A 25,164-nucleotide genomic window follows, 5' to 3' on the forward strand; every position below is an offset into this window, starting at 1 on the left:
GAGGAAGAACCAGCAAAGCCTCTGAGTCACTACAAGGCCTCATCTCTTTGATGAGAAGTGTCAGATTAATATTCATAAATGGTCATAATTACTCAGCCTGGAGCTGAGCCAAGTCATCCCAAATAAAAGCTAAATGATACAACGGATTGCATGTTCAGCTCATCTCCAGAGAGGCAGAACCAGCACGGCCCTGCAGAGGACAGGGGCACTCAGTGTGTGCTTGCAGCAGGGTGGCACATTCTGCCCACACACTGCCGAGGCTGACCCAGCAGCTGCTGCTCAGCCTTTCCCCTGAACAGCACTTTTACTGGCTTGCCTGCACAGCCTCTCACACTGCCAGACACCTGATTTCTCTGCTAATCTGCAGATTATTCTCCTGTCATTAAACTCAGCTTTAACTATCCCTTATCAGATGGGAAATTTATGAATGTTGTTGATAAAACTTAAGAGCTTGGGGGAAAACAGTGCATTTAATTTAAGTTCACTGATCAGAAAGGGGTAAGTACCCAGAGCCCAAAGCTGATGGTGTCTGAGAGCAGGAGCAGTGCTCCTGTGGGAGGTGCTTCCAGCAGTGCCAGTCCTTCAGAGCAAGGAACACTTCTGAAAGCCAAATCTCCATCAATCTCCCCGAACACCACGGAAGAGGCACAACCCAGCTCTGTCCTGGGCCTGTGTGAGCTTTGGGAATCAGAGATGCAGATGTGAAACACCACAGGTACATTTTGGAACAGCAGCCCAAAAAAGGGAAAAATTATTTGGTCCCTGTTCTGTCCCTTATGCAGCTTCCACTGTCAATATTAGGCTTTTTTAGCTGGTTATCAATGGGAGACTCCAGAAACACAGCATATGGAGCTTCTAAAACAGAGTTAGAAAAGGAAATGAGTTTCTTCTCGTAGAGCCATTATTTAGTTATTCCAGTTTTAAATCATGCTAAGGAATGCAACAGCTGCAGCATCTTCACTGATTTATCTGGGCAAGGACAGGTCATCCTGCATGCTGCTGTAGCACCCGACAGAATGAACAGGAGACCTGTGGGCACTCAGAAATCCAACACCATTCCACTGTGTCTTCAGGAAATAAAGGCTAAAGAACAAAATACTTGTAGTATAATTTTATTCACCTAGAAACAAAGGGTCAAAAGTCACAGCATGGAGGTTCATTTTATTTTGTAAACTCATTAAAAAGATGTCCATGTACAAAATAAGGACATTTTCAACAACAGAACTGCAGACAAAGGAAACTATAAAAATTCAACACATTAATAAAAAGGTTTTATTTTCTTTCTGCATAATTCCTTGCACCCTCCATACCAGTCTGCACACAATCTGAAGTACAATTGTTAGAATCATTAAAATTCAAGAGGCTGAACATAAAGTCATTTGCTCTGCTGGAGGAATGTGTTGCTGAAAGACCCAAACCCTGGAGCACGTTAACTAAAAGTAAGACAAGGCTGAAGGACGTGGCTAAAGGCTGCTAAATGGTTATTGTGCATTGATCTGCTCAGAATTCCAGCTCACTTTGCTTCCTGCAAATATTTGGAATAGTCCTTGGGGGAGTAACAGCGTTAGACTGAACAGGGCCTTGTCCAAAGGTGGGTGTTGTCCTAACGCATCTAATGCAGGCTCAAAAATAAAAACATTGCTGTAGTCAAGCAATTTCAGTCCCAACGAGTGTTAATTGTGCACCAAAGTCTGCAGCAGCTGTCTGACAAGCCACTGGGATACAGGATTCAGTCCTCAGTATTGGATACTCCTGACTGCAAGTTTGGACTTAAATCCTTGAAACACTGTCAGTAAAAGGTCAATTATAAAATTCTATTCCTTTTTAATCTGTGCTAATTTGTAATTTAATTTGTCCCTGTTTCTCCCCCCAAAATGACTCTCAGTACTGAAGATCTGTGCTTGTAAGCACTGGCTGAGGCTCCTGTCAAATGGTTCCTCTCCTGTGTCCTCAGGGCAGGCTTGAACTGCCGAGTGTTCCTGTGGATCCAGAGCTCAGGTTTGGGTCAGAACAGTCCATGCCCCGTGTGGCTCCTCAGACTCCACTTCCAAGTGTCCCAGCTTTAGGAGTTCAGTAAACATCTCCCCATGAACAAGAGCAACTCGAATGCCTGCAGGGAATTCACTCCAAGGGTTGCTGTCCAGGGGACACATAGTGCAAGAACCAGCCCCGTGACATAAGGCACTTACCCACTCACACCAGGGCAGGGAGAGAGCTCCTGCCCAGGCAGCTCTGGAGAGTCCCACTGGGAAACAGGAGAGCTCCTGGCCCGGGGGCACCGCCCCTTCCCTGGGTGCTGCTGGCACAGTCTGCTCTGGGCCGGGGCTCAGAGCCTCCCGTTGGCAGCCACTTCGTTCACCTTGGATTTCTGGTGCTCATATTTCACAGAAACAATCAGGAAAAGCAAGAGGGTTGCTCCTTGGATAGCAGCCAGCAAGAAGAAGTAATAGTTTAATTGGCAGCCATTGATATTACCTAGAAAGAATTGGGGAGGGGAAAAAAACTATTAATAAGGTGATACAAACAAAAATGTGAATCTCATCAAGTTTAAGTGGTGAAGACTTATCTGCAAAACCAAACCAAATCACGTTTCCATCCCACAGCACAGTTCATTTTTAATTACCCAGAGCAAAGGCTGGCACTGCTGAGGAAGTTGTGCACAGGATAAGGAATGTTTTCTTTTGTTCTCCAATGCCTTAGACCAAGTCAAAAGAAAATAAAAAACCAAAAAACGAATGCTGTAAAGGAAAAAGTTGGCAACTCCATAGATATAAAAAAAGCATTACTGCAATGGTTTCTCAGCCTTTTTTTGGGACAAAGTTTAGAGTTCATGAAAACATAGGTGACTTCTCCGTGGTTCAATTCACCTTTGATGCTCCCTCAAAGTTGTCACAAATCAGTGCTTTGGACATTAAACAATGTTAAATGAAGAAAGCTCATTGCTAAAACATTATTCCTCTCTTAGGAAGCATGCACAGCTCTTGCTGTACTTCCAAGAACAATATATTGTGGCTCATTTCCAACACACCACAGCCAACTGGACCATTATGATTATCAGATAGGTTGCAGAGACTAAAACGGTGACGTGTACATGGACCTGAACCAGCTGTTCCTGCAGCAAGCCTATAAATGTACAGATTAAATTCCTTTAATTACTGAAACTTAAGATTCAATTAAATGAACTTATAATAAAATGCAGTAAAATTAAACTGAGGCTTTCCTTGACATTTAAAATACAATATACATGTGAATCTCCATTTCAAGAGCAGATGTGTTTAAAGAGTAGTAATTATCCTTTATGAGATGGGATATTAAACCCATGAAATCTTAGTTTTTGTGGGAGAAACAAGTCAATTCAATGGCAGCAACCACCCCTGAAGTGCTGGCAGAGAGGGAACTTCCTCAGGAGATTTTGGAGGCAGTCAGTCACCCCCAATGATGTCATGAGCTGGCAGAAATAGCAGAAGCTTGGGGCATGTGCTTGTAGTTAATATACAGCATCTACTGAAAAAGCCCCAGATCTTTCATTGACGGACTCCTCCTTGCAATTCCTACCCCAGAAAACCCAGGTAAAGCTCAGCTGTGAATGTGGTACTTTCAATAATGCTACACCAAATGAAAACTGAGTTATAAAGTTACAGAGGGTTAAAGCAGCAGCTGCTGTGGTGCTGCAGTTCCAGATGACCCCGAGCTGGGTCTGGACCTGCTGGGGAAACTCAGCTGCACTAAGGAAGGTGCAGATAGCCAGTGCTGACAGGTGTCCAAAGGCCAATCCACTGAGCTGAGCAGCCTGCTCAAAATGATGAGCAATGGCTCATGAAAGGCAACACCTTCCAGTTCTGGCCATCTCTGCATAGATTTAGCACAGCCCAAACAGTTTACAGAGAGAGTATCTGGCAGTGTCTTCTCATAGGCTGCTTCAGAGAACAAAGGCAAGGGGCTGAAAAAGTACCACCATTAATTTGTGTGCAATTATTATCCTCCTCTTGAGCCCTTAGCAGCTGAATTACCTCGATATGGAGCTGCAGAAAAGGCTGCTTTTCTAATTTTTGAAATGGACTGGGGAAAAGAAGTCTCAATGGGGTGAAATTTTCATTTGATGAGGACACTTCCATGAAGTTCAGGCTACTTGTTATCGTTTGCAGTTCTTAAAGAACAACTTACAAACCACAGATGCCAGCTTGTGGCATATGCAGGGATCAGACACCATTACTTTCTGGTAGATGCAGATCCAGTTGAAATGGCAAATTCTCTTAGACCAAATTTAAAGTTTAGGCTGCACTTTTAAGCCATGTGCACACAGCAGGTCTAGCAGACGTGTTAAGAACTGTTCACACTCCTCCTGGTTGAACTAATTAGCCCACTGAGGATGGGAGGGTTTTCTGAAATTCCCAATGTGCCACCTACTGGTGCCAATAATTATTTTTAACCTTCACTGGCAACTCAAAGCAGGTGATTTGTTGAACTTCAGGAGTATAAATAGCTAGCAGATAGAAATGCAAAGTTAACTCATGGTAATTTCAATGAAGCCACTTGAAATGAGGAAGCTGAATAATCACTACGAGAGAGATGGGTACATTTGACTTCCCATAACCACAGAAAGCAATTTCAGTACTTTATACCAAATATATTCTTCTGCTGCACATAATTAAAATATTTTTTACTGAAATGAAAATATTTGTAGTTTCTAGTGATGAAATGCAGTAACAGCTGAGAAAATAACTGAGGCATTGCAGAGGTGTTTCCCGTGCTTTCATGAGGGCAATGAATCATTTTGCACGGTCACGTTATTTCATATTCAGATGCAAAATGAAACTTTAACAAAGCAGTAGACAAATTAGTATTCTGATAATAATAACTGTGTTAAGACTCAACAGTGCCATGTCCTTGAATCTTAACTGCTTCTCAGGGAAGCATTCTACTTTGCAGACCATGAATACACTGAAAAATACACTTACCAAAGTCTGTGTGATTACTCATCCAGCCAATTTCTTTAATAGACACCAGTGCCAACAATCCAGAGCCAACAAAGGATCCAATCCCCGAGAAGAAAAAGAACAGCCCCATAATAGCACTCTGCATAGATTTGGGAGCAGCTGAATATGCAAATTCTAGGCCTGTATTAAAAGATGAAAAAAAGCTATTGAAATGTGTAAGAAATGAGAGTAGATTGTTCTAGAAGTGTTCTAGAAGTTACAGGTGTGTAGTGAATCCCTAGGATTCAGGTCCTGTTAACTGCTTTATGAATCTTCTTAAAGGTCATCAATGTATCAACCCATTAAATGGACAGCATTTGGGACACAGACTTTGATCTTCTTTATATCACATGTGTAAAATCAAGGAATCTTCTGAACCAGCGAATTCATTTTTCTGTCTAAAATGATCCTCAAAGAAATGTATTAAACTAACTCTAACCTGGCAATTCCATGTTTCCTGTCTCCCTTGTGCCCCTGTTCTCTGTCTGCTGTGCAGTGCATGCAGGACAAAGCACCTGGCACTCCTCGAGGAGAACAAAGTGAAAGTCATTCTTGCACTGGCCATGAACTTTTATTTCTCACAGCCTCAGTGTCTATCTCTGAATGTGCAGACAAAGAAATTAACTGGAACTGGAAAGGCAGTAATTATTTTAACTTAATTTACTTTTGATCTAGAATTTTCTGGGTTCATTGCTTGCTAGCAATTATTTTTAAGATCTGTAGATATAGGGCTTGAACTTTCAGCTGTCTTTACTCAAGTTTCAACCAATAAACCCAAGAAAAACGTACCAGTGACCATCCATCTGAAAATCTGTGCTACTGAATTTGTGTACCAAGAGAACACACTGGGTTAGGCTGTGCCACGCAAAGATTAATGCCCATGATTAACTCTCCCTTTTAGAATAATACTCCTGTCAAAAATCAAATGGGATTATTCACAAGAGACAGTCAAATACATTCCTTGCAGAGCTTTTTCTGACAGGTGAAATGCTTGTTTCAAAACAGTCTGCTTCATACTGAGAATTAATGCTACCACATCTAACATTTTTCTTTGCAAGGAGAGCATTACAGACCTGAAAATGGCATAACTCTTATGTCTTGCATAATAAAGGCATGGTTTATTTACACCACCACTGCTATTTGACTTGTGCTGCTCCAGACAGGCTTTAATAGAAATCCACTGGCATTTCTTTTCAATAACAGGATTAGCACTTCAAGCCAGACAGGCCAATGTGGCTGCTCTGCGAGGGAGGAACTTTGTTCTTGTGAGAGAATCAGAGCTGTGTGTTCTCACTGATCTAACAGCACCCTCCTGCCACCTGAGGAATCGCTGCTAACCAACACCCTGCTGCTCTTTTCCTCTGCAAAACGTGGCAGAATGGGCCAGCAGCAGCCTGGCTCTGAGGCCAGGAGGGAACTGAAACATCCTCACCCAGCTCAGCTGCGTGGCTTCCCCAAATTCAAACCTTAACGAGAGAAATCACTCCAGAAACAGAGAGACAGCTGCAAACGGGCTGGGGAGGGGGGCAAAATGATTATTTATTTTGAGAATTAAAAATGCCTTTTTCTCCTAGGCTCTGCCACCCATGTAACAATTCAGATTTTTCAAGGAGTATTTATCTGTCCAATTGCACTTTAAGATGCTCTGAGGGCACAGCAGCTTGTTTGTAACTTCTTGTTACGCTATCAGAGCTGCCACAGGTCTCCTGAGCCTCGGTCACATCTTGGTCTCCAGGCTTCTGTATATTTTGTAGAAGTTAAGCTCAAGTGTAATATGTGAAAGGATCTGGACCATTTCTTCTCTTGTTCGTTTTACAGATAGACTGGACATGACTGTTCCAGCTGGAAAAAGACCTTAAGACTCAGAACAAAAACCAAAAGGAGTGTAACCCTGAACTTTCTGCAACAAAATAAGGTACATTTCTAAATTTGAATAACTTTTGCAGCAACAGTAATATTTAATCTGGCATAAAGAATACAAAATCTTTTCTTTGCCTTCAGGGCTCCTTTGGCTGCTGGCAGCCATTGATAATGATTTCATGCTCCTGCAAACAAGCACTCCTGAAATTAAAGCCCCTTGCTGGTGTTGTCATGTGAGATTACAATTCCCAGCTAAACAAGGGTGCTTTAGGAGGATTGACAGAATAATACAAAAGATTAATGCAATGTGTGTCATCTTTTTAAAGGTACCTCAAGTGTAACTAATGTGGCTTAATAAGAATATGCTTAGTTTTACAGCAAACAAAAAAACAAACCTATGTTTCAGCTCTTGTGATATTTAGTCCCTTTTTGCTCACAACAAACATTTCCACATCACTGTGGTTCTGTAACCATTAACACTTTGCTTATTTTAAGGCTGAAATTCATAGCACAGTTGATGCCTTTATCAACTTCAATATTGAATTGGTAAAGTATACTCTGAGTCTTGAGAGGTCTTCTTAAAAATATTAAGAATTATGTTTAGATAACAATCAGAAGGCAGGAAAGGGCCTTTGTGAAAAAATCAAATGAAAAGTGCACTACACAAAGCAATTAAGCTCTGCATAGGATTTCTGGTACATTTTTGCAAACGTTGGCCAAGAGTTTTTGAAGTTATGATGCTGTTGGTACAGACCCAGCAGTGCAGAACAGCAGAGTGTTCACATAAGAAGGAGCAGAATATTCACATAAGAATTGTGTAAGCCTTAAAGACTTCTCACAAAGAATTCCACTAAGGTCCTCTCACCTTGGAGTTCAACAAACTAAGAATGCTTCAAGTCCTTAGCCTTTCCACAACCTGCAGACAGGTTTGCTATTTTTTCCTTGCAAACACCTGTAAGCTATTAATGGTGTCTGACAGAGAAATGAGATTGTGTAAGAGGGAAGAAATTGATTTAATTTTCCACGAGTTCTTGTATTTCTGAAAAGTCATCTATTTATCTGAATTAGCATTTAAGTGGCACAATCACTAAACTAACGAAAAGTAATTCATTTTACTCTTTGGGAAAAAATGCTAAACACAGCCTTAGTTTTAATGAGTAACTAAATCAGGCAAGACTTTATCTTCAGATTTTTGTGGGTTAGCATTTGTGACAGGTACCAGACATACATAATGAAACATACAGCAAATGAGTAGACAGGAAAAAAAACCCAAACCCCACTTTTATTCTACCTGCCAAGCAATCCAAGCACCTTATTTTATTTCCTAACAACTGTGATGACAGCAGAAGATGTGTAACCAGAAACCTGATGGAGCAGAAGTTCTCTGTTCCACTAAGAGGGAACAAATGGGCCATGTGACAGCTGGGGCCACCGCCAGCAAGATCTTCCAGAATCAGAGAATCTCACTTTAACCGGCTGTGATTGCCCAGGAATGAAAGTAACCTCCCACAGGGGAAATGAAACCAGCAGCTTCTGTCACGAGCAATCAAGAAAAAGAGCTGTAGTGATGCCAGTTAGAGTGGATGATCCTCAAAGTTCAATATTTTCAAACAGGATTTCAACATTTTAATAAGTAACTACAGTCAAGCAAAAACGAAGTTATTTTTACATCAAGTCACTGGAGGAGTTTTGATGGATTGCACCAGGTAGCTCCACAATTCTCCCTAAGTAGTGCCAGAAGAGCCACCTGTACACTCAGAAGGGTTTCTGTTTCTGGTATCCAAGCACTGCTCCCAAACACCACGTGTGTAAACACTGTGCTGAGAGACTCCCAGGAGCATTCCACCTGTGTAACCCCAGCAAACCAGAGTTAGGAAAGCCACAGTGACCACAGAGAAGTCGCCTGAGCTTTCCTCCTGCTAATGAGCCCTGCATGTATAGGACACAGACCAGAAAATCAGATTTTATAGTCCTGCTCACCCTCTCCTCTCACTTCACTTTCAGCTCAAAAATCAGTGTGAGCATGCAGCTGTCCACTACATCACACTGCACAGTGTTAAGGAATTTAAGATCTCTTGCATTTGTTCAAGACAAGCAAAATTTGAGCAGTATTTCAGTTTGCTTAGTGTCATGTTGAGGTGCTAAAACAGCTACAGAAAAACTGATCTAGAAATAAAGTGGATAAAACTATATAAAAATAGCTACTCCATGATTAATATTCACAAAAACTGTTCTTGTTTCAGAGATGAAAAAACTCAAGTAACATGAATTTAAACTGCTAAATCTTTCTAAGTATGGTTTATTTCTTCCCTTTTCCCTCAGAAAGGTGTGTTCACTAACTAATTGACTTTCTAAGCTGTGAGCTCAGTTTATAAGATGAAAAAAAAAAAACAACAAGGTACAACCTGGTTTTCCAACACAGAGGAAGATTCAGAGGACACAAAACTGCATTAAAATACAATACTGAAAGAGTATATTGTTTTCCATTTGGGCTTGCAAATATCCAGCTCTAACTGGACGCCACACAAATATTTTAAGCGTTACTCTGCTTGAAATTCAATTTTGAAAGCACAGTCTTATATAGCCAGGCTTCAAATTTGCAAGACAATGGTGAGCTTTGCCACTTATATTGAGCAATATTCTATAAAAATGTATTTGGGAACATCAGAGCTTACTTGTAATGATTTGAGGAGTATTTATTTTCTAAGATTCCATCATTTATGATAGATACAAAAGCAGATTTAAAGCACACAAAGACTCTTACCTGCTATACTTGCAAATATTTCACTGAATCCAATCAGCACATATTGAGGAATCTGCCACCATATTGGCAAATCTGCAGCATGGTACGTGACATTCCCAATGGTCTGGTTAATTGTTTTAACCTTTACAATTTTCAGTCTGTTGCTTTCCAGAATTCCTATGTGAAAGGGGAGAGTAAAAAGACTGACCTAGGATGCAAACATTGTTTCTCCATATTAAGAATTAAATTAGGATTCAGCCTGCATTGCAATTAGAAATGATACAATAGGAATATGCATTTATTTCCTAACATAAAGCATTTCAGACTACTTTTGCTGCTGTGATTTCAAGACATACAGTTGTTCTGCCATAGAATTAGTGATTATATTCTTACTAAGTAGCAATAATTATACAAATACTTTCCCCATTTCTGGATGGATCAGCTGAGAGCTCTCATACACACTGTGTTGGGGTTTGTTTAAAGACAATCTCATTTTCACAAACTACTACTTTGCAGTGTTGAACCATTTCAACTGCCACCATAGTATTCATAAATTAGAAACCCTTTTGCTTATGGAAATGGCTACACCAGTCCTGCAGAACTATGAAAACCCTCTATGAATATAATTATGACATTTATATGACACTTTTCATCCAAAGAGACCCAAGAGCTCATTAGAGCTTGATTTACAAGCAATACATTGCATAGAAAGTACTTCATACAGAGTGAAAAAGAGACATGATAGTGTAAAATATAAGCATTTTTAGCTTGCTCAGCACAACACTTTAGAGTAGAAAGTGAATATCAAATAATGCTGTAGGGTTTTGTTGAAGTTGCTCAGATTAAATGATTGACTCACTGTTACATAAAATACACAGAATAGCTAATAGTTAATAAAACTCCCTGCTTCACCCAAAAAGGACCTCTATAAAAGAACTCTCATCTCTTATCCTTGGCAAGAAGGTGAATTAATTCATCACAATTCAGAGGAGCAAGACTGAGTCACTGACACTGCTTCCTATGGTACGTGTTACACTCACAGCCTCCCATCTGCGGCTCCTTCTACTTCCTGCACCAAGACCTGGCCTCATCTTGGGACAAAATACCCCTCCTGTTACTAAAAAAACCTGTACAGGGCTTAGATATGATGCTTCATGGATCCCACACTATGTACAAGTGATTGTATCTGCTTCCTCCCTTCCAGCTTCCTCTTTCCTAGAGCCACACTAAGGATGCCACGGACACCCAACATTTAATATGTTGGCTGAACCATTCTGAGCCATATTGACAGCACTTGTCATAAAAACAAACACAATTCCTAATGCACAATATGATACCTGTTCTCCCCTGTCTCCCCAAATCTGTGACATAAAAACCTGAGGGGACCAGCCAGATCAGCATCTCTGTGCTAAGTGACAGTGCCAAACCTCTTAACATCTGGGTCTGAGGTAAAGATTGTTCTGGATTTATTAGTTCTTCATATCAGGCCAAGGCACCACATTTTCACTTCTTTCTAGGTGACCACTTACCCATCTTATTTTTATGTCTCTTTCTTTAGCTCTTCAGCTACCTCAGTGCCCTCTGAACTATGAGGAGCTGCTGTAATTAAAATAAAGCTGGATTTCTTGATGTTTTCATTTTAATATAGCTGCCAAACATTTTAGAGTGGAACTTAATTAAAGTGTAAACAAAGCAGTACAGTCATCTAAGAGCTCAGACATAATTTCATTTATTTACCTCAACACAGAATTATTGCACCACCAAGGATCAAGTGATCCTTAATGTATTTACACTCTTAAAAAATAAGCACTGAACCACCTAGGAGCACAACTACAATATACCAAACTTTGCCATAAATTTATCTTCCAAGTACTTCAGAATCTGCTATCTATTGAGTCTTCCTTTTAGACTCTGATAGACAAGTTTCATGTTTAATTTTACACTCTTAGCAGTTAAAATAATCTTAACTTCTTGCTATAATGGTTTAAACTCTATAAATGAAGTAGATTTTCCAGCTGAATAACCTTGAACATTGCTGCTCAGAATTCACCAAGAGATGCATGAAGCACAGCAGATGTTCATTAAATCTAATCAGTTGTATTTTAACATAGTTTATAAAATATCTTAAATAATCTAAACAATCTAACAGGCAGCCTGAGTAGTGTCCACAACTAATGGCTGTTAGATAAGCAAGTCAAAATGGAAATATGGCACAAACAAATCATTAAGATACTGCCATGACTGCAAGTTCTTAACGTTTTCATATGTTAAAGATTTTAATCAGTATCCCTCTCTAAGGCACCAATGGTTGGAAGTAATAATGTATTTTAAGAATGTTAAAATATGGCAGTTATAAATATCACTTAATGAGAAAATAAAAATTGAATGGAACATATAAATCAACACTTTGCTAGAAATAAACAGTTTCCTAATCCCCAAATTTGTCACAACTGAAGCTTTTAGATTCCTGTTATGATGAGGAGATGTTAAGTTACTCCAAAAGGCTAAACTTTGCAAACAGATTGCAAATAACCACCCAAAGAAGTCACTTTTTCAGTTTCTACTGGGGAAGAGTTGGGGAGGATCAAAACAACAAAATAATATGTTACATTTATAGGTGAATTGAAAAAAGCATTTGAAATTTTAAAGAATTTTGCTGTATGAACCCATTCCCCAACTCAGCTAGCACAGCTCGATGTGCTTTTCCCCACTACTAATAAAGACAGATATGGCTGGTTTTGAATTCCCTCATATGTGAGCCCACAGGTTCTATTTAAAGAGCTGACATTTAACTGTTTTACATCATCCTCTTCTGCAGCAGCAGTGTCCTAAGAAAATGGAATAAGAGAAACACTCCTATTTTAACTTTAAATGCCTTTGCTTTAAGAACTTTCTTTGCCCACAAAGTGACCTTGGCCTAATAAAGTAATTACCTCTCTCATTGAAAGAAAACTTAATAGCCATATAAAGTGTCCCTCTCCCTGAAATATAGGGGATCACAAGTGCTGAAATGAATTTATTTAATGCTATAATGCTTTATCAATATGTTCATTACAGTGATGCTGGGGAAGGCTATAGATTCTGTGAAGCGCTGCTCAGAGATGTTCAGTTCCACATCAGCAGGGCTTAACAACTTTAAATCATCTCAAAAGCAGCTGATTTATGGGGCCAGCAGAGTTGCCATCTTTTCCCTTTCATGCTACAGCTGAGCTATTTTACACTACACTAATCCCCAAACATTAGGAAACATGAAGATAGGGGAGAGAAAACCCAAAGTGGGAGGAAACTCTTGTTCAGCCATAACCTAACTTTATTATTTCCAATCAGGGGAAAGAATTTTAGGTAAAATTTAACCTTTTTTATACTTGGAAGTCAGAATGTATGAAGAAACATACTTCTTTTTAAAGGGTATATGCAAAGTCTGCTTCAGGTAGGAAAAGTGGTCCAATTTTATTGCAAGCATTCAAAACAGTTTAGTAAGTTTTTGGATACAATCCCCTTAATTGAGGGAAATGCATCCATGAAGTCACATTCCAACTATCCCATGAAAAAAGATCCGAATAATGCCAAATTAAATATTCACACAGTTTTTAAAAAAATGCTGTTGCAATGAGCTGAACGATTCACTGTGTCAGGAGACCTCAAAGTCATTTTCTTACCTGCAGCAAACGCAGAGCACATGACAAAGAACATTCCAACTGCAATCCTCTTCAGCGAGGATGGGAGCAAGCCATTCCTCTTCAAAATGGGGTCCACCAGTTTATCTTTTAAAGGTATTAGGATCAGGATAAGCACTGCATCAAACATGGTCAGCCAGGCTGCTGGAAACTGAAAGGGGAGATGACTCAAGGTAGCAATTTCATACTTAGGAGTTGATTTTTACTATCATTTTACAAAAAAAGATTTTGATTGAACACTTTGATCTAAAATAAACAGTGCTCTGACAGACATTGTGAAAAGTCAAATAAGAGTGTTTAAAAGCTGAGGAAAGTATTCAGCTTTTCAGGTTTTCATCGAAGCTGGCTGCTCATTAGATCTGTTAGCTCAGTTTCTAGTCTGACAGAATTGAACTTTTTACCTGCTTCAGTCATGAAAACTATTTAATAGGCAAGGTCTGTGTATTTTCTGTTAGGCTTAGAACTATCAGAAATATGCCACAGAACAGTAGAAACAGAGTCTTACTAATGTAAATGCACAATTCAATTAAAATCAAGTTACACTTGTCAAGTGAACAGAGAGGGTGGTGTAACGTATCCTGTCTCATCTGCAAGATTCACTAATTCACAGTAAGATTCACGTCAGCGTGAACGAGACAATTTCTGCCAGGCTTAATAATATTTAGCACCTGTTCTGAGCTAACAAACTAAGCCAGTACAGGTAGATTTATAAAAATGTTCTGGTTTGGGTGGATTTTTTAAAATTGCCTGTAGAACACTGCGATACTGTGCATCACACTGACTCTGACCCAAAATACAAGCACTGCTTGACGTGTTTCTGAGGCAGTTGAAGACAAAACCAGCCCACTTCTCTGGTCCAGCTGACAGTGCTGTAACAAGGCAGTCACATGGTGCAGAATAACACAAAGTAGACCTGTTAATAACTTATATTCACACTTTTTGGTGTTACTTCTCTGTACCATTTCTGCAATCACATGATGCCAGCCTTTCTTGAAAAATATCCAACAGCTTCTTTCCATATGCTAAAGGTAAAGTGATGACTGATTAGGCAGTATAAAGTAACCAACGTGTCTCCAATTCCACATGCTAAGGTATCACTTAAGGATGGGTGTTCCTACTGGGCTTGCAGGAATGCTTCTGTCCTGGTAGGAAAACTCAGGGCATGGAGATTGATAAGCTTTCTTCAAAGATCAGACTTTGGCCACTGAAGGATAAAGAAATTCTTGATGAAAGCAGTGGGAGTTACCTGCATCCATGCAGAACAGGCTGGTGTGAGCTCCAGGTAATTGCTGGTATGACAGAATCTGGGCCGTGCATCATGCACCTAAACGCCCAAAGGCTGAGGTCACTGACCCCCAAAGGCACTACCCAAACTCCCAGGAAGTTTTGTACTGATCTAATCTGCATTTCAACGAAAGAAAGGTCCTTTTCACTTGTTTAGCTCTGCTTACCGTGTGGATAGAGTTGGTGTCATTCGATATCTCAGGAATTTTCAGATGGAGACTTTGTAATACGTATGTTGTCTGCATCTAGCATTAGGAAAGAGGAGTTGAGGTTACTTGGACAAGGAGTGCTGAGAGCAAGGTATTTTTCATTTTACAACAATTAACAAAGATTGTACCAGAGGTGAAGTGCTAACACAGCAAAGTGAAAAGAATTATGGTTAGCACATTACAGGATTTTTTTAACCTTACAGTTATTTTTACTAAAACCACAAAGAATCATTTGTGTGTCTTTGAAAACAATTCCTGCATAGTTTTTTTGCCCAAAATGTATTTGATATCCCGAATCATCTCAGTAAGACAGAACCTGAAAATTAACATGAGGTCTAGATCACCTACCCTAACCTACGTGAAACAACTGCAAGATGAAACACAGCACAGTGTTTAAGATATGGGATTTTGAACAACTGTGAGTATTAACTACAACTGTAATGATTTTAATTTTTTTTCTATTATTAAGTCAAAATATTATTTGAGAGTATTCTTAGCAGTTGTTTTTCATCTCTCAACTTCAGGGTAAGTTTCATATTCAACCCCCCCAAAATGTTAAATTAGAAATTATGTAAAATATAACTGTAACCATTTGGAACTACTCACTTGAAAATACACTGTCCAGTAAGGTATTAAAGCCAGAAAGACAGGGATAATCTTGACAAGAGCTTTTACATCTTCTACTTTATCTTCTCTGAAGGGCCCCCCCCGAGACAGCTTGGCCATCTCAAAGAGGCTTTGCCTTCGAGGCTGGTGCAGCACTCCCTGGCCTTCACTTTGGAAAAGAGTTTGAAATGTTTAGTTAAACATAACTGGCAATCCTTATAAAAAGGTAATGCATTTCCAAACTAAGTCATTCATGTAAGTTACAGCAACACAGCTGGGCCAGAATGGATCCCCAGCAGGTGGAAACACAAGAGGAAACCTTCTGCTTTGAAGTTTCCTTATTTCCCATCCTCCCCACACACCCAGCCCTAAGTAACTGGCAGAACTTAGAATAACCTGTATTTTGTGATATTGCTTGTGAAGTCATTGAATTGTTTGGCAACCTGAACACATGAAACCTCTCTGCAGAGGAGGCACCTGACATCTCTTACCAGTGATTAAACTCAACCACCAGTGTTCATGGTCAACTCTTAAGAGTGGAAAAATTTTGGCTCCCCATCAAGCTACTTACAGCATTAAATGCAGATGACAGTGTTTTTCAAATCAGAAGGCATCCACAAACATATCTAACAGAGAAGAAAGTTAACTAATGCTTAGAAGCAGCACCGTCAGGTTACATTACACTTTCAGAAACTCTGAACTGGCAGGACACAGAGCCCAGCTGACACCATGACCTGGCTGCAGGGAGATCCAGTGATCTCAAAGTGTGCCTCTCTTCCACCCCTCAACTCCCAGAAACTATCTCCAGGACTCCAGTTTTCCAGTTCTCGGGGCAAACCTGCACATTCTCCTGCAGTCTCTGGTGTGAGTTACTACCAGCCAGCCTGAACTAACTCTGAATTGAGGTCACACAGAAGAGCTCATCACAAACCTGTTTGCTGAATGCTCCCCTTGGGTCTTCTTGGAGCAACAGGAATAGGTGAGAATTTTGAACATGTCTGTGAAGGCACTACCATCAGGAGGTTTGGTGATGAAGAAGCTCTGCCCACATAAGAAAACCATGAATGAAATCCCAATGCAAACTGTTGGGATGCTGTATCCGATCACAAAGCTCACGTTCTGCTGAATGTATGCAATGCCTCCCAGAGAGAGGATAGCTCCCAAGTTAATGCTCCAATAAAACCAATTAAAAAATCTTCTTGTGGCTTCTGGACCCCGGTCTTTGACCTGGAAAAGATTAAAAGCAAGTCACTCCGTTTCTGAAGAAAATAAGGCTAAAGAGAATTAGAATCTTTGAATTAGAATTCAAACAATGCACTGAAGAGTCCAGGTTCCATTTAGAATCACACTGAAATGATTTAAGTGTTTTGGGCTTCACAGGGTATTTGATGCAGTGACAGCTTAGTGAGCTGCACCATTATGTGACTAACGTTCTAGAAGCTCAGCACAGGGATGAAAAAGCCACACGCTACTGAGACACAGCTTCCCCAGAGAGGCCATTATTATTTCTATCACACTGACTCTCATTGGATCATTTCTCTACACAAAGCTCCCTCAGATTAACATCCCACAGTTCACAGGAGTTTCAGTAACTATTTTTTAGTAACAAAAAGTTAAACTACCTAAAAATTCACGTATTGCCACAATTGCTTCTTCTAACTGTATCTACATAACAGTTAACTCTATTCCATTTTCTAAGCCTCAAATGAATACTTGGTAATTAAACAACAAATTTAAATTTTAACATTGTCCTAATGCCTCTCATCAGAACACAAATTGAGGACTTGTCATTCTGACCTTTAAAAAAAAATTTAATTAAATTTGGGTTGCCTGAGGATCACAAGGCCACAGTAAATATTTATTTATGACTAACTCGGTGCTGTTCATAGTGTTATTTTTCTGCTTGAAGCTCTCAGTGTCTCTCCAGTGAAAGTAAAGACATCCCTGGTTTATAGAACTATCCTGTACAGTTTTCACCATCACTCTTTATTATTGCCTATTGTAAGTTACCCCATGTTTTGCAATGAAGTCCCAGGAACCCAGCATCACTCATAAGAGGTGATGTAAGAGAAATTAGGCAAATTAAAATTTGAAATACATTAAAAAGATCGAGTAGTCTGTAAAAGAATCCATAATACTTTGTCAGTGGCTGATGACAGAAAGGCCATTAACAGTAACTAGCAAGTCAGTGCCATGCACCAGCCTTGCTGAGTCAGTTATCTTTCATTTGTAATTGCAAATTTCCCCTCCTCATTTGCCAGATCTTCAAAAGATCCATGTTTAGTTTGCAATACGAAAAGCAAATTGTGTCTTGAAATGAGTTTTTAACGCTGTCAGTTCTGATTAACAGCTTCAGGTTTCCCAGTGGTGCACAAACCCATCCGTATCATTTAGCCAAGCCCAACCAAGGAAATATTAAAATATCTATTCCTGTGCATAGCTAATGGCATTGTGAGGCATTCAGGTATGTCTGTTAGAATGTCACACACAATCCTGGAGACTAAACCCAAGAAATTCTCCCTCTCCAGCTTCAACTCGGTACTCATTTCCTAACTTTCATCAACTGCAGCAGTGTGTCAATCTAGGAATTGTTCTAAACCCCAATGAGCAGCAGGATATTAGCAAACAATTACATGAACACAGTGCTCCAACATGTGCAAAGTGTTAGCAATCTGTTTGATGAAGTTTCCATTTATTCATCACAAAGTCTCAGTTCTCTCATTTCTGCAAGGAGGATGACTTCTCATCCTCCCTCTTATACATGACCTAGCTGACATCTCTACAAAGGAAAGCTGGGAGAAGAAAGCAAACTTTGATCCAGGCAAGAACAGGGAAGCACAGCATGAGGCTTCTATCAAGCATTTCCCAGCCTCCAATCATTAGCTCCTGAGAAACTTCCTGAACCAAGGATGGCTTCTCTTTACTTAATCAATGCAGCATCTCTCCTCTCCACAAACTTGTGTAACCTGCCTCTGAACTCAGGTCAGTTTTCAGAATCCAAAATATCCCACGGCAAAGAGCTGCACAGGTAATTACACTGTGGGAAGAACTACCTCCACTTGCCTGCTTTGAACCTGCCCTGTCCGAGCCTCGCTCCTTTTACCTCGTTCCAGGAAACAAAAGAGACAGCTGAGCTCCATCCCATTCCTGCTCCATTGCTGCCTCTCTCCCCTGACCACTGTGGGCACAAACCACTGTCACATCTTCCTTTTTGCTGCCTTTTCAGAGGTAGAAAATTTAGACTGATTCATGATTCCTCACCTGGAAACTACTGACCATGTCTGTGGCCCTTCCCAGAAACTTCCTTCACCATCTCCAGTGTCCTTTTTGTAACAGAGTGACCAAAAGGAAGGCAGTGCTCAAGGGACAGACACACATCAGGCTTACAATGCAAAGAATCCATTTTCTCCTTCTTTATCAAACTATATATTTGCAGTAAAAATCACATCACAGCCATGTCTGAAATGCCACTATGGCATTTAACTGGCAAACATTAATAATTGAATAAAAATCCCACTGAACTACCTGGTGGAATATCTTCTCAAAGACAAAGAACTATGAAGATGTCTTGTCAAAACCAGGAAAGACAGTGGAGTTAAAAGGCAATTCTGTAGCTCTTTTCAAACATCTCTCTGGCTGCCCAGAATGTCAGCAATATTACATTTACAGCAGATCACTAAAGTTTTCCCTCCTGGCTGTTACCTGAGCTGTGTGTGACAGCACAAAACATTTTCATAAGTAAACACTACATTTTAGTAAGGAACTAAGAAGAAAAACATGTCATAATTTTATTATTTTACTTTTATCAAGCACAAGTTTTTTCCACATAACTGCAGGAGCTCTCCTTTCCCCCTTCTGCTTGCATTATTTTCAATCACCCAAGCAGAAAGAAAAAATCTATCACTCCCTCTGCTCAATTTCATCTGTGCTCAAGCATAGCAGCACTCTCCTCACTCTCCTTGTGCTACCAGCACCACCATCTTCATTATATTCCTAAAATCCCACCACCAACTGCAGCAGGAAAAGGATGCACCTCAATGGCAGCTGTGTCACTGCACTGCAATCCTCTAAACTCAGGATCCGAGGTTCCCATCTTGCAACCAGAACAGGATTTTATGCGCAACTGAAAGGAAGAATGGGAGGAAGAGTAACTGGATCGTTACTTACAACCCTTGATGCAAACACCTTACAAATATGTGACTGACAGCAGCTTCCACAGCACAGCTGTCCTAAGGCTTGTACTCAGACCTCGTTCTGACTTAGAAGAAAGATGATCACTTGCTCCATTATCCCTCCCCTGGATTTTTCAACAACAATGTCTTTCTTAGGAGATGATCCAAGTGCTAGCCAAAGCAGTTTGTACAGCTTGGAAACAACAATATTACACAACTCAAATACTAAGACTCTATTAGAACCTTTTGATTTTTATGTAAAGAGTCAGGAATCTAAACAAACATCGTTGCTTGTCCACAGTTGCTGGGTTTAGATGCTTTGCTTTGTCACAAGGTCATTTGCTCCTCTCACAGGTTGGTTTCAGAGGACTCACTACCCACAAGATTTGCCATTTTTGCTGCAGCTTGTGTCTACCTGGTGCCCACCATTCCACTGTGACATCTCATATCTGTCATCACCTGCTAATGATCTCAAGTGTGCCCTAAACCCCAGCGTTTCAGAGTTCCAGTGTGTGTCTCACATCACAACCGATCCAAAGCTGGGACCTTCCACCTGACTCCCATGAAAGGAACAAGATCATTCAAAAGTGCCTGACAGTAGCAGTTTTCATTTGTTCCTGCAATCAACTGACAGTCACAAGCAACAAATGCAACAAACACCCCCAAACTCATCCCAGTCAGCTCTGAGAGCAACCACACAACAGAGCAAGGATGAAACGCAGAACCTTGTCCTTAGCCCACAACAGAAGGTACAATGACAGGAGTTCTGTGCAGTCAAATTTACAGAATCCTGATTAATCCATCACTGCAGACAGCACTTATTCTTTGAGATCATCTGAGAGAGCTCCGTAGCAGAGCTACACAGTATTACTAGCTGCTACATAATTTCAAATTTACACTAAAATTCAGCAAGTCCACATACAAAATCTGTTTCCTCTCCCATCTGTTTTTACTGGCCTTGTGAAAGCCAAAACTTGATTGAAACTGTTCTCTGCAGAGTCTTCGAGGTCCACAAGCTCATAAGAAGCTCAACAGCAGCAACAACAAAATAAGTTGCAGTTAGGGACCTTCCAACCTATATACGTGGTTCCCCATCCTTATCCAGAGGCTGGAAAATCTAAGCTCTACAAATAAATAAAGGCTGAAAATCACTCTAAAGCCATCTTTACAGCAGCAATTTCCAACAGCAACTGTAAAAGAACAATTTCAGCAGAGTTAGAAGATCTCTGGCAGTTATGGCCTGATAGATTTATTGGCTATGAAGGCAGTTCAGAGGGAAGCCCCAGTGTGGGTGAAACCTGGCACTTCCAATTGCTGTAACCCTGAAAGACATGCAGCTATAATTAGAACAATGATTATGGCTGATACTAGATTAGGAGTCTGCTACTATTCTGCTTCAGTGTTGAAGTTGAACCAGCTTTCACAATAATGACCAACAGTCCTATTGTTTCCTAACTGCAGAAAGTCACAAACTGCTCCATGGAACAGGAAGTGACAGCAAAAAACTCGCACTTGAAAGGGGAACTGGAAAGTGCCAGGTTATAGGATCACATGATTAGAAACACTATTCCGAGAACCATCAGCTCAGATTTAGAGCAGCAGGATGGATCAGTCTGCCACTTCTAGAAAAACAGCTCATTTATAAACACGGTTGGGAAAAGCTGGTCTGTCCCAACTTAGCAGGAACTTTTTTTGCTCAGCTGACTGGTGGAAGTCACTCGATACTAAGTCTACTGGGTCCTTTTAACAGCACTTCTAAAAGCATGCATTCAACAGAAAGTCAGAAACTAGAAACCACATCTTTCAAATTCAGAGAAGAGTAAGTACTGCAGTTCAGTTTCCGATTTTCCACAAAGTGATTCTGCTAAATAAAAAAACCTCTCATTATATTACAGCTCTCCACCCAAATTCCATACACACATTAAAGCTGAAAAATTCACACGGTGACTTTTAAGAGATCTGCAGTGAAACGTAATTAACATTCTGAAAGGTGATTGTGCCAACTAAAGTACATGATATACAATTCATACCTTTGTTTGGTACTTAGGGGAAAGAGGACAAATCTTATCAGCACGCATCCAGCCAAAACGCGTTTGCATTGTGCTCTGGCCTCCCAAGAATGTGGCTCTGGGAGACAGATTTTATTCTCAGATATATAGATAGATACAGATACATAGATACAGATATACACACATCTCCCCAGCAGTTTTCTACATTCCTATGCAGGGACAAGGCACTCAAGAGGGCCCCAAACTGCACACCAAGGTAAGTGGCATGCTGTAATATATTTAACAAGAGATAAGCCAGAAAAAGAGAGAAGGGGGAAAATTCAGTCCTCGGCAGAGCTCCACTGATTATTATGGCCCAGAAAGGAGTATTTCTTTGCTTCACCCTACATAAATCACTGTGAATTACCTGCAAACCCAGCCAAAAACTGCTTTCCTTGAAATCCTGGGGGAAAAGCCTTTACAAAATCCAGCTACAACAGCTACACTTCCATTGGCAATGGCTCTTCTTTTGCTCTGTTCCTGCCATTATTTATCTCTCATATTTAACTTTCATAAAGCATTCCGGGGATAAGTGGTCAGTTTTGAAAAACATCTTACAAGATAAAGTCATACTAAAGCTATTTCACTTGATGGGCTCAGGCTGGTTTAAACAGAATTAATGCACTGGGGACACACAATCCTGGGCTATAATAATGTTTTACATTTATATACTGCCTTTCACCCAGAACTCCAGAATTCAGGATGAAATGCCAAAGAATGACAAATACAAACTGCACAACAGAGAACAGAGGTATGTTTGGCAATGATACTGTGGCAGATCCTCCCTCTTACAAAGAATTCATGGCATTTCTGACACCTGCTCTAACCAGAACTCAGTGAGCCAGTAAACAGACATGCAATTGGATTTTCAGTTCAGTTAGAAAAGCTGCTCAGTACCTGAACATACTGAAATTCTCCATTTGTAAAGCAGAAATTACATTTCAACATCCACAGCCAGCACAGCACCTTAGCACAGGACTGTAAAAAAGTACACACAACAGAGCACTCCAGTTGCTACTGAACTCTAAGTTGCCTCTCAAATGTCTTCTGTGAAGCCACTCGGTTCTGCAGTGATGACCCAATGAATGATATCACTGCAGCGGATCCGGATAAGGTCATCGGACAGGACATGTCCTTATGGGAACAATGCAGGTGATGTTTACCACGTTGAGAGCAGATTCCACCCATCATGTGATGCAGTGCTAGCCTGCACAAAAATGTCACTCAAGGGCAATGCAGTGCTCAAAAAAAAGTGCACAAAACCTGTTTTGTTTTGTAGCCTTCGTTTATCACAGGATGGTAAAGGCCTCTGACACTGCCTTAGAAGGCCCATGTCATCCTTGTCAAAGCTAAAAATGTGTATCCTGTACTTCATCTGATGAGCTCTGAGGTCAAATTAACTGGGTACAAGCTCACAAGGGAGGATAATTAACAGCCCACTTAATGGCCATTAAGTATTCAGCCCAAGTCCTCAAGATGCTGATGGCTTAGCCAACTCAGAAGGCAGGGTAACCATGAAACCAAAGGTCACAAGGGATCTGACACCCCACAGGCACCAAACTTTTATCAAAGAGGGCACAACTTAACAACTCGCATTACACAGGGAACAGAGCTGGACGATCTGATACCCTCCAAGGCCGAACACGTACAGAGAGATCACTCAGTCGGGCACTGTCCACCCCACCAAGGCAAGCCCCTCTGCCACCCCTGGGGCACCCACGAGCGCTTCAGCAGCTGCCAGACAATACTCGACCTGGTCTGCCCCGAACGGGGTGATGTTGGCCTTGACCGAGCCGACGCCCAGCCCCACGAGGACCAGTCCCACGAAGGTGGCGGTGGCACAGTAGCGGGTGGCTCCCAGCGGGGAGCAGGGCGCCAGGGTGGCGTTGGCCGCCGGCGAGGAGCAGTTCTCCACGGGGAACAGGGGGATGTCCCCGCAGAGGCCCTGGCGGGTGTGCGGCGCGGCGATGACGGGGAAGGCCAGCATGCCCAGCAGGTACAGCGCCATGCTGAGCAGGATGGTGCCGAACTTGCCCAGCAGGGCGTCAGCCAGCCAGCCCCCGAACGGCGACACCAGGTAGGTGATGCCCATGAAGAGCAGCAGCGCCTGGCTGGCCTGGGCGCCCTCCCAGCCATAGGGCGGCCCGTTGAGGAACAGCACCAGGTTGGAGGTGATGCCGTAGAAGGCCACCCGCTCCAGCAGCTCGGCCAGCAGCACGGCGGCGCAGGCCAGCCGCCGGCCCTGGAAGGCGCTGCTCGGCCCCCGCCCGCGCTCGCCGCTGCTCAGCAAAGGGCTGCGCTCGCTCGGCTCGGGCTCCTCCATGGCCCCGCGTCCCCCCGGCCCCGCCGCGGCCCCGGCCCCGGCCCGAGGGACCCGCCCCGGCCCCGCCCCCGGCAGCGCCGCGGCGCCATTGGCTCAGGGCGCTGTCACTCCGCCCGCCGCGCCGTCACGGGGCCGAGGCGGGGCACGGCGGGGCGGAAGCGGCGGGGCCGGGCTGGGTCGGGCCGGGCCGGCTCGGCTCGGCTCGGCTCGGCTCGGCTCGGCTGTGAGGGGGGCCCGGCCGGCCGGTTCCCTAAAGTGTCCGTCAGCGCGTCCGTCAGCGCCCGGCCGGGGTTGTGCGGCGCCTCTCCCCGCTGGCATCCCCTCCCCGGTTTGGATCGGCTGCCGGGCCGGGGGGCTGCAGCAGGGAAATGGGTTTTCACAGAATCTCGTTCGGGTTGGAAGGGACCCTGGAGATCATCCAGTGCAACCCCCCTGCTAAGGCAGGTGGCACAGGAGCGCGTCCAGGTGGGTTTGGAACGTCTCCAGAGAGGCAGAATCCACAACCTCCCTGGCCAGCTGTTCCCGTGCTCTGCCATCCTTAATGAAAATAAGCTCTTCGTGTAGAGGTGGAACTTCCTGTGTTTTAGTTTATGGGCACTGCTCCTCATCCTGTTGCTGGGCGCCACTGAAAGGAGCCTGGCACCATTCCCTTGGCACCCGCCTCTGAGATATTTATATGCATTAATGAGATCCCCTCTCAGTCTCCTCGAGACTAAACAGGCCCAGCTACCACGGTCTCTCAAAAGAGAGATGCTCCAGACCCCAAATCATCTGGGTTTTTTTTATGGTTATTTATTGCCACAGTTCAAGATTGTCTCACGACAGGTCTTTCTGCAGGAAAAGGTGATAAAGGTGCACTGTAAAAGGTTGGTTTTATACGTTTAGAAGCAGCAGGCCCGGCTCAGCACCCCAGCTGTGCCTGGTGACTCAGGGGTGGGAGCAGCAGCTGGGTGTGTGGGCATGCAGGAATTGCACAGGTACACATGGAGAATGAACACTCATCTGAATGGGACAAAGCATGTGATTAAAATGGGAAAACATGAATTAGTGCTTGCAAGATCAGGACCCTAAGATGTGCTGCAAGTTCCACCATCACACGTGCTGAGGTAAAGGTTGTGAAAGTATGAAATTGTCTTCAGGAGCAGCTCTTAAAGTCTTATTTTTGGCCAGAACAAAGTGGGGAAGACACTGCTGGTTGTGTGTTTTCAGTGAAAAAGTTAAATTGATTGACATCATATAGTTACCTACCAAACATCTAGGCATGAC

General features: G+C 42.1%; 1 protein-coding gene across 1 annotated transcript; it reads right to left on the reverse strand.

Annotated features, from left to right (window-relative positions):
• Positions 1–1,096: 1,096 nt before the first annotated feature.
• Positions 1,097–23,923, reverse strand: SLC15A4 (solute carrier family 15 member 4). Its single transcript, XM_048322622.1, has 8 exons — positions 23,329–23,923; positions 16,287–16,582; positions 15,356–15,524; positions 14,708–14,785; positions 13,239–13,407; positions 9,601–9,756; positions 4,959–5,117; positions 1,097–2,475 (listed from the first exon to the last, which is right to left on the reverse strand). Exons 1-8 carry the CDS (start codon positions 23,896–23,898, stop codon positions 2,327–2,329), a joined length of 1,746 nt encoding a protein of 581 aa, XP_048178579.1. The 5' UTR covers positions 23,899–23,923; the 3' UTR covers positions 1,097–2,326.
• Between the last annotated feature and the right edge of the window lie 1,241 nt (positions 23,924–25,164).

This window comes from Corvus hawaiiensis, chromosome 18, assembly GCF_020740725.1.
Source record: "Corvus hawaiiensis isolate bCorHaw1 chromosome 18, bCorHaw1.pri.cur, whole genome shotgun sequence".
In the NCBI taxonomy this organism is placed as follows: Eukaryota; Metazoa; Chordata; class Aves; order Passeriformes; family Corvidae; genus Corvus; species Corvus hawaiiensis.

Bases quoted from the DNA above. Each gene is read 5' to 3' on its own strand.
- SLC15A4 (XM_048322622.1), bottom strand. From the start codon at position 23,898: ATGGAGGAGCCCGAGCCGAGCGAGCGCAGCCCTTTGCTGAGCAGCGGC. The intron at 16,583-23,328 runs GTCGAGTATTGT...AATCTTTTCCAG, and splicing joins CCCCGTTCGGGGCAGACCAG to GTCAAAGACCGGGGTCCAGA. The intron at 9,757-13,238 runs GTAAGAAAATGA...CCTTTCACATAG, and splicing joins GTGCTCTGCGTTTGCTGCAG to GAATTCTGGAAAGCAACAGA.